At 38.2% G+C, this 14,115-nt stretch overlaps 1 protein-coding gene across 1 annotated transcript in view; it reads left to right on the top strand.

Annotated features, from left to right (window-relative positions):
• Positions 1-14,115, top strand: part of COL14A1 (collagen, type XIV, alpha 1) — an 86,866-nt gene that overhangs the window by 21,803 nt on the left and 50,948 nt on the right. The window contains exons 13-19 of the mRNA XM_009877733.1: positions 456-595; positions 3,645-3,777; positions 4,871-4,942; positions 6,254-6,396; positions 10,821-10,950; positions 11,962-12,084; positions 13,494-13,643. Coding sequence (XP_009876035.1) covers positions 456-595; positions 3,645-3,777; positions 4,871-4,942; positions 6,254-6,396; positions 10,821-10,950; positions 11,962-12,084; positions 13,494-13,643 — 891 coding nt within the window. The remainder of the gene's footprint in view (positions 1-455; positions 596-3,644; positions 3,778-4,870; positions 4,943-6,253; positions 6,397-10,820; positions 10,951-11,961; positions 12,085-13,493; positions 13,644-14,115) is intronic.

Here is a 14,115-nt window from a genome sequence, read left to right as displayed (position 1 = left end):
CATGAGGTAGAAGAGAAGGGAGAACATACATGTATGGAATGAGGTTGATATGCAAACTGTGAATGGAAATGTACACAGAGTGTCTGGAAGGGGCAGAGTGGTACTTTGCTTTGAGGTAGAGCAAAAGAAGAGAGCATGTTGCACAGAGCTCTGAGCAAAGGGCAGGGACTGAGGGGTGTGTGGAGCTCCATTAGTGGAGAGAGTACAAGGAGGCTTGCCCAGTTAGAGTAAATAAAGAGTGTGTATTGCACATTTTTGCCTCCCTAACTAAAGAACTACTTCCCTCAGTACAACAACTGTGCAAATAATCTATAGTGCCTTTGTTATCTACTTCCCATTTTATACTTGTACCAAACTACAAGTACAGTGGTATGTGCACGTAAAATAATGTTGTTGTCTATGCAAGTCTCAGAGAATAATTTACTCTCACTTTTCTTTTGTGTAATGTTTTGTAGAAAGAGTTCCAGCTCCTCAGCATTTGGAAATTGATGAAGCATCAGTGGATAGTTTTAGGGTCAGCTGGAAGCCCACCTCGTCAGATACTGCTTTTTACAGATTGGCATGGATTCCTTTGGAGGGGGGCGACTCTGAAGAGGTGAGTTGCCTTGACTTTCTAAGGATGTGAAATGAAAAACAGGTTTCCCTTCTGAGGACACCTATGCTGCAGTTTTTGCCAATGGTGTATGGCCAATTGGTTTACAGAAAAATCTGCCCCACTGCAAATCTCTCTGAATCAAAATCACCCCAATATTCAAGGAAGTGTAGAAAGCAGAGATCTTTTGTGAATAATCAACCTAATCTGTAAGATGCCAGCTGTCATAGAACTAGCATTGCTGTTTGATGCTCCTTCAGTTTTTAGAGGTTTGTGTTCTTCAGTTATCTGTGAAGGTGGTGATGGTAGCTGAGCAGAGCAGCGATATCTTCACATAAGGCTCCATATTTGTCTAATGTGCTGGCCACAGCAAAATTGCCCGTGAAGCCTCAGTTATGTAATGTTACAAAGGGAAAAGTTTACATGTAGTTAATTTATTAGATTGTTCTTTTATTCCTATTTACAATTCTTTTTCTTTTTCCCCAACAGGATGTATTTTTTGCTCTAAGCCCTTGTGTGTCTTCTCCATATTGCCATTTTCATCAGTCTGAATTTGAAAATGATTTTTCATCCCTTTAGCTTTTCCCATTTTCTTTTTCAGAGTAGAAAAAGACAAATACTTTCACTTTCCCAGATTTTCATTTTTTGTAGTCTGTCTCATTTCTTCTTTCCCTTTCTTTCTTTCTTTCCTCATTATTTTGACTTCTTTTGTACTCCTCCGTCTTTAGTGACTCTCTCAAACACCTTGCACTCTTGGCATCCGCACTACAGAGAGTGCAAACTGTTGATCTGGGTGCAGAACTCAGTGAGGAAGATGACATTTCCCACCTCGCCCTAGGTTTCATGCATCATTTTGCCGTCCTTTAGCACAGAAGTCAGTCGTTGCAACTGTGGCATTTTTTTCTGTAAGTTTAGCTTAGTCTGAGTCTTCCCTCCCTTTCACCTAGAGAGAGGTAGTCATGCAAGGAAGAAAGAAATTACAAGAGTGAGCAGGGAGAAGGAGTTGGCAGATGAGTGAGTGGACACGCGTCATCCCCATAACATTTTTTTTGTGCAGTAGGTGAACTGATTTGTTTCTGTTTAAGTTCCATTGAGTAGCTGTTAGTGAATCTCTTTAAGCCATGGGCATTTTAAAGCGCGATTTATATCTGTCTTCTTTGAGTGTGCGAATAAATGATCAAGAAATATTTGAACTGCTGAGGCTCCACTTGTTCATTGTATTCCCTAAGAGCTGTTGGAGGCCCAAATATTTTAGGACATGGAAATATTAAAAATACCTGAGCAGCTTTCTTGTTCTCCTTGCATGACCTCTCTAATGGGGTCAGGCCTAGGATAGCACAGTACCTCCAGGCTGTTGCCTCTTTAAGCTTCTTTCCCAGCTAAGTGATCAGTCATGCAGAGAAGCGACATGCACTCCCCCTGTCTTTCTCCCAAGACCCAACTTGCCAATTAAGCGAGTGGGGTCAGGGGGTGGTGGTGAGGATTACACACCTCTCATCTGCCTTCACCCACACTGCTGGTGGGTTAGAAGCATTCAGTGGGATGTTCTGTAAAAAAGGCAGAATAAATTTAAGAGTGACCTTTTATTTCTAGGTTACAGTAGAGAATGCATGCTGTTATACTCGCGTGCTTCTTACTGTTCTTGCTTCTGTTATTTGTCCTCTCCACTGGAAGTTCAGCACTCTGTGTTCTTTTTTTTTGTGGTCTTCTCTGCAGGCTAAATTAGCAGGGAGTGGAGAGTGATGCTTCAGAAAGTATGCCAAAGTTATGTGTGAGATTAGTAACTATGTATAGAAACTTTATTGTGGTTTGATACATGACTAGAGGCTCTGGGGAATGGGAAAGGAAGATACTACTTATACCAAGTTAGTGTACAGCGAGACTCACTCAAGCTTGTTTCTGAAGTTTTCCGTAGAAAATCTGTGCCAGAAATCGTGCGGTGTGGGCTGCCTCATTCATTACTTGATAGCTGAAGAAGTCATGGCTTCAACTCATTTCTTTCTGCTTTTGTTTTCGGTATCTGAGTTCAGAAGGTCTGTGATTTGTTTTATGGGTTTCTCTTCCCCTGGACCAATTCAGGAAATCTCCTGTGGTAATTAAAAAAATAAAGTAAGGTTCACTGTTTCTGCTGACTGCTGTAGTAGATTTTAAGCAGCGCAGATCTATTATTCCATTTCCATTATGAGTCTTTGATTCTGTGTATACAGTGGCCACCTTTAAAACCTTGCCAGTGTTAACCTAGAGATAAGTTCTTTCCCTGTAGGATCTGTGTGCATAGCCTAAAATCTATTCTTAAAACTGATCAGCCTATTTCAACAGAATAATTGCTCAGGCTCCTTGCATTCTACTCTTCAGTCCCTTTAGCTCCAACTCCTGCCCATCTATTGATGCCTTCCAATCAAATAAATGAAACACACAAAAATCTGAAGTGAAACCTGCTGCTTACAGTTAACATTGCACATATGAGTCTTCTGATGCTGTCATAGATAGAAATAAGGAAAATTACTTCTTAAAACTGCTCATCAGCATATCTCCCCTAATCCTCAAGTTGCAGCAAGTTGCATTTGGATGTGTGGAACCTTAAATCAGATTAGAATTCTGGTGTAGAAACAGCATTTTGTAAGACTATGGAGATGCTGAATACATTTATAACAGTGCTTGAGTGGTAGAAATATGAATGAAAGGTAATCTACTCTGTTATCTTGCTTTCGTTGGTGAAATAAATTGAATTTTAGTGTTTTTCAGATTAAGTGCATATGCTCATCTTTAGCAATTAAGTAGTTGTAGGTGAAGAGTGAAAGACTACATGTTAAAATAATCAAGACAGCTGTAAAATAATAAATACATTTTAAGTATTCTTGACAGGTTTTTTCCCAGATGTACTCTGTGATACTTTTCATTTCAATAGAGCTAATAAATTCTTGGGGCAGATCTGAGTGTAGATTTCATTTATTTAAAAGGACAAGCCCTTTTCCTTTGCTCGTTTCAGTCAATTCATATAAATTAATCAGACACAGAACTGATTTTCTTTTAATCTTGCTGTATAACTTAGGTTGTCATAAATGGAGATGCAGACAGTCACGTTATTGAGGGTTTGTTGCCCAACACAGAATATGAAGTTTCTCTGCTGGCAGTTTTTGATGATGAAAGTGAAAGTGAAGTTGTTGCTATTCTTGGAGCAACAGGTAAGACAAACTCTCAGTTGCAACTTTGAAAGATGTTTAAGTGATTTAAATTTAGTGCTTGTACCTTATATATATAGGCCATCCTTGAGTAGCTATGGTATTGAAGAATGTGATGGTTTAGCACCAGGCCTTTGCTGATGGTATTTTTTGCTTTTCTTATTTAATATTATGTGGTAGATGGCACTGAATCAAAATGATGGTTTGGCTTCCTATCTGGGCTCTGGTATTAATAACCTTTGGACCCGCATAGATATTCTTCCATCCTATATTTCATTATTTAGTCTTTGAAAAAGGTTCCTTATGAGAAGATATATTGAATTTGAAGAGAGGGTTCAAATGTTTTAAAGTAAATAATTTAAAAGAAATTCATTTAAGATGTTTGACATTTACTCACTGGAGGTGAATTCCCTCTTACCTGAAATAGTCATCCAGAAAACTTACACAGGCATTCTGTGACATTAACATGGAAGTAGCAAAAATAAAACTTGAAAATCATGCACAGAGTATTTTATATTTTATAATTAAAACAGAGGCCAGCATTTCAGGTAGATTGCTCTGTATATTCTCTTTTTACAAACTGTGACCTGGTTAAGTGAACAACTATATTCTTCATGTGTAAATTCAAAAGTTTGTTTGATTCTTAGTAATTTAATTGCAGACTCAATCTTGAGCCTTCTGTTAAGACAAGAAGCCGCTACCCATCCAAATGGTGCTGCTATTGCCCAGTGTTGCTGAATTTACTTTCTGTTTTTGACTTGGAGAGAAGTGAAAAACCCTTAAAAAACTTTCAACTTGATTAATCTGACAACCTTAACAAACAGTCATATTTTGTAGTTCAGCCAGAAATGCATTCTTATTTAATTGTACAGATTATAATTATATCTCATCTGGAGGTCTGTGTGCTAATCCTGCAAATATATGTGCCTAAAGGAAACTAAATGAGTAGTCCCCTTGTAGGATCTGAAATGCCTGAAGCGTGTGGGAAGCTTGTAGGTGTGAGCGCACAGTTTCATTGTCATAATTAGAAATACAAGAGAAGTACCATGATTCTGTGTTTTGTTACACTGTTAGTGAGCTGAGTATTGTTTTGCAGTTGCAAGGACTACCGCAATACCTACCACGGTGACTACTACCAGTACCGCAACTTCTAAGCCTACCACAGCAGGTAAAACAGAATGAACATCCACAGTTTAAATGCTGAATGCAAAGAGCTAACACTCACCACAAGCACGCCCAGATCTAGGGACAGAGAGTTGTGATATTACCAAGGAGCCAATAACCCCAGTTCCTAGCTTGAGTATCGAGTTCAATTTTGGGCGCTGCAGTATAAGGAAGCCATTGAGGTGCTGGAGCACATTGAGAGAAGATCAGTAAAGCTGGTGAGGGGTCTGTAGAACATGTCTTATGAAGAGCAGCTGAGGGAACTGAGGTTGTGTAGCCTGGAGAAGAGGAGGCTGAGAGGAGACCTCATTGCTTTCTACAACTACCTGAAAGGAGGTTGTAATGAGGTGGGTGTTGGTCTCTTCTCCCAGGTTACTAACAGTAGGACAAGAGGAAATGGCCTCATGTTGCACCAGGGAAGATTTAGATTAGATATTAGGAAAATATTCTTTACTGAAAGAGTGGTGAGGCGCTGGAAGAGGCTGCCCACGGAAGTGGTTGAGTCACCATCCCTGGAGGTGTTCAAAAAGCGTGTAGATGTGCAACTTGAGGATATGGTTTGGTGGTCGTGGTAATGTTGGGTTGATAGTTGGACTAGATGATCTTAGTGGTCTTTTCCAACCGTAATGATTTTATGATTCTAATGGTCCATGTGGTCAGCATGCTGCCGTGGCAGGTCTTGTGGAGGTGTAGACTCCAGGCAAGGGAGGTGCAAAGTGCCCGCTGTTGTGCTCCTGCGCAGCCCTTCTGTGTGTGACCAGCTCTCCACACGTGTCGTGTGTGGATGCGCAGCCAACCTGTAACATGGTGCAGGGACCCGAATGATGCCAGCCATATTACACAGGAATGCAGAAACTAATTTGGAAAATTTATCTCTCTGTTTCTCTTTCTTATCATAAATATAAACTTGGTAATGCTTCAGAATTTTATGTAGTTTTAAGGGTTCCATTTGTTTTCCCTGGAGTTAGAAAATTGACTTATCAGGATCAACAGTTCTGGAATATTTTTTTTCAGTAGTATTCTAACTGCAGTGGAGTTTTGATTACTCTAAAGCTCCATAAGCCAAGTAATATAAACAAAGCAGATGGGGTAATATATGTTAATAGCAGTATAGGTTAACTATTATTTTATTATGTCATTAAAGCGTTTATGTTATTACGTCCAAGTATGACTGAACTGGATGGGTTTGCCTCACAGCGGATCTGCAGACTCACTGTGACTTCAGTAGAGCTTGCAGCTACCTGGCAATAATTAGCCCAATTTTAAATCTGAAAATAGAGTTGAAAAATATTAATTAAATTATGTTTGGCTTTAGTTTTTCGAACAGGAATCAGAAACCTTGTTATAGATGATGAAACAACCTCAAGCCTGAGGGTGATGTGGGACATTTCAGATTACAGCGTTCAGCAGTTCAGAGTGACCTATCTCACTGCGGAAGGTGACCGTGCTGAGGAGGCGGTAAGAATGGTCTGTGTGGGTTTTGTCAATGGCTTCATAACCCTCAAAATTGTTTAACAATTGCTAAGGCATAGTCTCTGCTTGCACTCCTGTTGCAATTAATAAAAGATCCATGTTTCATATTGCGGTGAGATTGAACCTTTGGGTTTTTCTGTTTTAATTATATAGCACCTGCTGCACTGCAGGCAACAGCAGTCAAATATAAGATCAAGACCCACTCACACAGATGTTTAAAGAAGTCAGAGTTAAGAGACTAGCTGACAGTCCTCTTTTCCCTGTATTTTTAAAATTTATCTAAGGTTTTGTTTGTTGTTTTTGTTGTTGTTTTGGGGTTTTTTTTACTCCTAGGCTGCCTTATATCAGGAGACTGTGTTTTATCAGCTCTTAAATGTTTTTACAGGACAAAGTTAAGTAAATTTTTTTCCTTCAGCGCTTTTGCTATGCCCCTGAAAATCTCGTTTTATGCTAAACCAGTGTAGTTAAAATTCAAATGCAGAGTTTTCACACTGCTTGTTAACCTAAGCATGTCATAAGAAAGAGAACACTTTATAATCTAAGTGCCTAAGAATAGTTGTTATTTTGCTGATAGCATATGATGATCAATATTAAACTTGTCTTACAAAAAAAAAGTTTCTGGTGATAAAGATTTTGGAAAATATTTGAAAGAATGAAGAATATTACATGTACTCTTTTGTGCATATGGCAAATAATAATAAAGAAGAAGCCCTAGCTGTATTATTTTAAGATTTTGCAATTACTGAGGTAATTTCAGGATTCCAGGAGGCCCAGTGATTTATTTATTTTTTTTTAAAATTGGGAACATTTTAGTATTGCAGTGCTTGGATTCCACGAAAACTAAGTTTTAGAATGTTGAGATAGCTCTATGTAGATAAACTTAAGAGATTAAAATGTATAATTTGAGGTTATTTTATTAGTAAATAGCTCAGAAGGCAAAAATATTATCCACTTCTTCGTATCATTCTCCCTCTGTGTCTATCATGTGACTCACTGCTGTTCACAGAACGTTTATATCCTTTTTGATGCCTAGCAGCTGCCATTTTTAGCCCTTTATCAGACTTTATCAATAAACATATTTCCTAGAAAAATATAAATCAATCTTTTCATTTTTGTTTCATTCATATTTTATGAGACCTTGGTAGAAAATTGCTTTTTAGCCATCTCTTTCAATTATGATCTGAAAATGAACTTTCAATGTCGTGGCTTCTTTTTTGACTGGAAAAAAATTTATTAATTTGCCTCAACTACAAGATAATATAGTATATAACACAGAGGCAAACTTACACAGCATAATGACACAAATTGTACTGTTCTTCTGACTGTAACCCAAAGTCTCTGAAATTCAGATCCCAGATTTGCCATTTCAGCGCTGGGAAGCTTAATCAAGTTCAGTTGGATGATATAAATGTAGTTCTCTTTTAGTATTCAACAACTATTATTTTAAAAGGAAATTAAAACTGTAGGAAAGGTACTCAAATTCTGGCTATCAGGAGGATATTAGAGTTGACTCAAAAGCTCATTGTGTAAAATAATAAAATTTTAAAATTAGGAAGGCATCTTGGTTCTAATTCAGTAAATTATTTAATTTTAAATACACTCTCAAATCTTATTATCTTTGGTCACAATTTGACAAACAGATTAAGCATGTGTTTCATCTTTGAAATTAATCATGTGCATAAATACTTCACTGAAAAAGCAATGGCATAAGAACATGCTTAAAATTAAGCACAATTTAAATGCAAGGAATGTATTTTATCATGTGGTTTCAAGCAACTAGGAGGTGCAATGCAGATGTCAATAAAACGACACAGATGTTCAATTTTTAGGGGAGTGCTTATGCATTTAAGTACATTTCTTAAGCAGAACACAAGCTTTGTGGAATTTGGGCTTAAATGTACAATAGTGTGACAATTCTGTGGTGGATGCTTAAGATTTTGGCTCTGGTTTCAGTGATATAAATTTCAGTTACTCCTCCCATTCCATAAAAATATTAGTAGGCTTTTTAATTCTTGATGCAATTGCATGAAAACCAAGGTCTAGAAAATGTAATGGAATACTTTTTGTTGCAGAGCGATCAAGCCCTCAATGGCATGCGTGTTCTTGGGTGTGCTGTGTGTACTGGAAGGATCGCTTTCTTTTTGCTTCCTTAAAGCCAAGAATATTTCTTTCTGCTGAAAACTGTTCTGTAGATGTCTGATTTACACATGTGGGAAAGAGAGAATTTGCAACACTTGGCATCCCTTCTCCCTAAAAAAATGAAGAAATTGGTTGTTCTGTGTTTCAGAAACTTGATTTGTGTGTTCTAAGTATGAAAGAGTTTAGCATGGGAGTCTTATGTGCACATGTATTTAGATGATTTTGTCAAGCCTTGATCAATGAATGACAAGGTGACAAGCCTGAACACCTGCATGTACTAGATTAATTCTGGGTATCACTTGCCAAAGTTACAAGTAGTTTGAATATATCCTGAAGCATTAAAACTGGTGAGAGCTTTCTTGTCTGAGTTATGCTTCAAAAAATTTTGCTCTGCCATCATCATATACCTCAGTCTTCTTTGAAGCAAGATGACTCTCTTAGGCTCAGTTTCTGCTTTTCCCCTCAAGTTTAAAGCGCTTACAGGCCTCTCAACTTCTTGCCAAGTATGTGTGGTTGCTGGCTCAGGTGATAGAGTCACACAATGAGTATGGGCCAAGCAGGGTCCAAAATGTGAAGTTGGACCCTGGGACTGTTGTTTCCAACGTCACTTCAGAGAGCAGGTTTGGTTCAGGAAACATAGAATTGTTTTTACTTTTTTATCATTTCTCCTACATGTGCTAGGTAGCTCTCATTCAGGCTTTGGAGGCTCTCTGAGAGAAAAATTTTACCAACAAGTTAAAAGATTGCAAGGCTTTACTTGGGTGCCTCTACCACCTGTATTGACCTGCTTATACCTGACAGAGGTTGGAGTCAAGGTGATTCGTTTTGGTCCCAAAGGTGAAATTAAGACACAAATGGTGTCAGATGTCACAACAGCTAAACTTTTATTGACTAACAACCACTGGAGAGCGATAGGAAAGAAAGATAAGGAAAAGGAAAAGGAAAAGGAAAAGGAAAAGGAAAAGGAAAAGGAAAAGGAAAAGCAAAAGCAAAAGCAAAAGCAAAAGCAAAAGCAAAAGCAAAAGCAAAAGCAAAAGCAAAAGCAAAAGCAAAGCAGTAAAATGTTTAAGATAGCAAGAAATATAGCTACCACCACAGATCCAGTGACATCTCGCAGGTCTGCCTGTTTTGATTCAGTGGGGCAGATCTCTGAAGAATAGCTGTTCATGGTGACATTTTGTAGTGTCCCAAGAGCTGCTTTGCCTGTCCTCCTGTTTAGGACGCACGCATATGAGGGTCATCAGGAGCGATCTTCACCCCCTCCAGCGTCACCACAGTCGGTGGAGCATGCGTAGGTGTTCAGAGGGCCCACAGTATGACTTAACAATTTGCATACTCTTGGGCTTTTGGGCCTGGAAGAGAGCTGCCTTATCAGCAGTTACACCATTAGGCTTGCAAACCGCAGCCTTGAAGTTTCTCCACAGGGAATTTCAGCAAGATTGAGACAAACAGTTTCTTTGTGGGAAATTTCAGCAAGGTTGAGACAGACACCATAGTCTCTTACACCACCACCATTGTGATACTAATTTTTGAGCTTCTGGCTGAAATATAGTGATCTATTGAAGAGTTTCAGAAATAGCTGCTTGTGGGGAAACCTTGAACTGTATTGAAAGCGGTAGTGTGTAATTCAGTGGGTTTGAAACATTTGCCCTAGTACACCCAAAACTACATGGATGGATTTCTATGGCTTCTCTACTTGTACCAGGGTGTTTGGTTGGACATCTGTTGCAGATCTTTCTGCTTCATGGCAGTTTGAGTCCTCTGCCGTTTGTGAGATGCATTCCTACTTCCTCTCCTACATAGCTACCTTCATCTCCTTGTTCCCAAATTAAATGCAGATGGGACAAACATATTTTATTGCTACTTACTCAGTTCATGTTTCCCTATCTCCTGCATTTATATTCCTTCCTCCAAGGAAGGAGTTTTTTGTTTCCAAAGAACATAACAGTCAACCTTTATTAATGGGCATAGCTTTGGACAATCATATTCAGTGGTTTATGCAGCTGTAGTGGCCCATAGGTTTAGAACAAAACTGTGTTAGCCCCATAGGCATGTGCTTCTTTTTGTTTTACTCAGGTGTAACTAGTAGATCTATTAAAAGGGTGAATAATTTAATTATTTTAATTTTACCATAGAACATCACAAATATTTGAAAAATGCAAGCAGTACAACAATACTAATGGAACATGGTGTCAGAGATCATGTAAGATATGAAAAGGTTCTGGGCCTGGTGATCAAGCTTGATTGCTTCTGTTTATCTGACCATCCAGGTGATGGTGCCTGGGAGACAAAACACGCTTCTGCTTCAGCCCCTGCTGTCTGATACAGAATACAAGGTTACCATCACTCCCATCTATTCCGATGGGGAAGGAGTCAGTGTCTCAGCCCCTGGCAAAACTCGTAAGTATAAACTTTCTGCTTGTCTTTGCCCAGGATTATGCATGAAGAAAGGCTTACTATTTTGGCCTTCTTTCCTTGGCTGTAGTAATGTATTCTGGTGTAAATGTGGGCTTATTTTGCATGACTTGTATGATTTGAGCTTTATATTAATCTCAGTTCATTGATTTATAAACAATGGGTTGCTTCTAATTGACAAATTGTATTTTATATTCAAATAACATGAGCTTGCAAAAACTTGTTGAGTAATAAAGCTGGTGGCCCACCAGGAACAAGCCAACTAATGCAGAAAATAAAGTAAACAGAGCCTGACTGGGATAGTATCAAGGCAACCATTGTATTGTTAATTTTTCTTTTGTGCAAGTTCATTACTTCCTAAAGGTCATTAGAAATGCTTCTGAACTTTTTATAAAAGTGATTGCACTATCTCTAGAGTTCTGACCAAGTACCAAAAGATCATTCAGCTGTAGCTTAAGTTCCGTCTCTACTGTATATTGGTGAAAAATAATCTCATTGTGCGCTGCTAGCCATGATAGTGTAATTTTATTGAGTTATTCTCCCAATTTATGTAATTTCTGCCTAAATTGAAGTGCTGTTTGTGCGGAGACTTAAATCACTTGCCATTGCTTTGATTCCATTTGAAAAGGTTAAATGTTCACAAGAGCGTGATTTGTACCATAAAAAGTTTAGTGAACTTGGATTGAAAGAAACTATATAAATAATAGATAGGTCTGTAAATTGTCTTATGTTTTTTAAAAAAATGTAGGGACAAAGTTGGGAATTAATTTGGAAAACCATTGTTTGTTGAACAGTTTTTAATTAATCCTTGGTATATCTTTGTACAGCTTTTTTATATATATCAAATTTAATTCACTGACATAATGCCAAGAATGAATTTGATTAAAGGCTTTCATCCTGGAAACTTTACCTGTAAATCTGAGTATCTGGGTATTACACTATTTCCATGTACTTGTATCAGGTAAAGTTGTAAATCTCATTTTGGTTTCCTTTTAGTACCCCTGTCTGCTCCTAGAAATTTACGTGTCTCAGATGAATGGTACAACAGATTACGTATCAGTTGGGATGCCCCGCCATCACCAACAATGGGTTACAGAATTGTCTACAAACCTATCAACAGTGAGTTTTTAAACTGATTTCTTTGTTTGTTTTTTTCTGACTGTACAGTGTCTTGACATGGTCTTTGGCTGAATTTTGTGCTTACATCTGACAGTTGCAGTTACAGCCTTGAACATGCTATTAACTTACGTGACTCAGGTTTTGATCATGAAAGTTTTGTAGTCACAGAATGATGGAGGCTGGAAGGGGTCTCTGGAGATCGTCTGGTCCCACTCCCTGGTCAAAACAAAGCCAGCTTGGACGAAGGTTTGCTGGACCTTGTCCAGTCGAATTTGTAGTATCTCCAAGGGTGAAAATTTCAAAACTTCTCTAAGCATCTCCTCCAGGTTTTGACTACCCTCACTGTGAAATTGTCTTTCTTAGTATCTGACCAAAATTTTCCATGTTGCTATTTTTTCTGTTTTTTCTTGCCATCTTCCTGGTTGCCCCAGAAGACATTCTGTCTCTATCCTCTGTACCCCCTCCCATTAGGTAGGTGTAGGCAGCAGTAAGATTCCCCTCAGACTTCCAATCTTAAGGCTGATCAAACCCAACACTTTCAGTCTGTCCTTTTATGTCATTTTACTATGACTCTGTTTATTTCAGACTGCCTTTGTCTTTGTGCTCTGCTTCAGCTTCCTTCCCTTCACAATAAAAAGTTTTCATTTCCTTGACTTTTACTCCCACTCTATGCCTCCCAAATACTTGACATTTTATCGATTGCCTATTTTGCCTGTGCCGCATCCTTTGCCCACCCGCATGTTGTAGCTGTACAAGGCACTTGTCAATCTCCTTTAAATTTCTTTAAAAAACCACAGTCCTCTATTGAAAGCAAAACACAAATGTGTGACTGTTAAAGGACTAAAATATTGTCCAAAGGCAACAGTGTTGCCTGGTTTCTGACTGAAGTCTGTGCAGAACAGCTAAGAGAGGTGACAAAGAAGATGTTTGCAGTTCTGATTTGGGAAAGTTTTATTCATTTCCATTTTCATTATAATTTTTACACAGAGTTAAATGATCTTGTTGTATAAGAACCCCTCAGGAACTGTATTCGTGGCTGGCATCTGCTGTCCCCCTGTTGGTTCTGGCACACCATCAAACTGAGGAGATCTTTGGCTGCCTATTTAGGGCAATAGCAAGTCACTGAAGCAGAACAAAAGGGTCTTAACAGATGCCAGTGTCTAGCCCTGCCCTAATGAATCCCACTGCTGAATTTCCCAAGTGTATTGTGGCTTCTGTCCATGCAAGAGCTGAGCAGAGTGTCTCTGTTTTATTGTGTGGTAAAAAAAAAAAAAGTGAACTAAAAGGCAAAAAAATAGCAGTAGGCTTAGGAACATGTGTAATTTTGGATGTGCTTTTGGATGTATTTTAATTACCTGCTAATTCAATGGATGAGCAAACAATTTTGTAATTTATTTCATTTTTTGCAGTTCCAGGTCCTGCGTTGGAGACCTTTGTAGGAGATGATATTAATACCATTCTCATCCTGAATCTCTTCAGTGGAACAGAGTACAGTGTTAAAGTATTTGCTTCATACTCAACAGGCTTCAGTGATGCCCTAATAGGCATAGCCAAAACCTGTAAGAATGATTTCATGCTGTGCAGATGTCTACAGGGTGGTTTTTGATGTAACTATGGCTTTGTGCAGCTCCTTGAATGAATTTTCATGGGGAAGACTTTCTCAGTTGTGTGCAGACTGCTTTCCTGAAATGAAAGTCTTTTTTTTTTTTTTTTAAAATCAAATGATATCAGGCTTTAAAATAATCTGCCGAACACAAGCAAGACAGGAATCATAAAGCAGGTGTTATTATTTATTTATTTATTATTTGCCTAGAAGTAGGTAGAAATCTCCTTAATGGAAAACCTATTTAGTATTTTTTTCCTAGCTCCATGTAAAATATGATTTATTCTTTAGATATCTAAGGCTCTATTTTAAATTAAATTTTGACAGAAATAATGCTGTTATAATGATATATTTATTTGTAGCAACTGAATTTTTGGCTGTATTTGTTATTTAGTCGTAATTAAATTGACCTAAGTTCCAAACTTTTG

The sequence above is a fragment of the Apaloderma vittatum genome, unplaced genomic scaffold (assembly GCF_000703405.1).
Source record: "Apaloderma vittatum isolate BGI_N311 unplaced genomic scaffold, ASM70340v1 scaffold16400, whole genome shotgun sequence".
Taxonomy (NCBI): domain Eukaryota; kingdom Metazoa; phylum Chordata; class Aves; order Trogoniformes; family Trogonidae; genus Apaloderma; species Apaloderma vittatum.
This window is presented reverse-complemented; position numbering and strand designations above follow the sequence as displayed.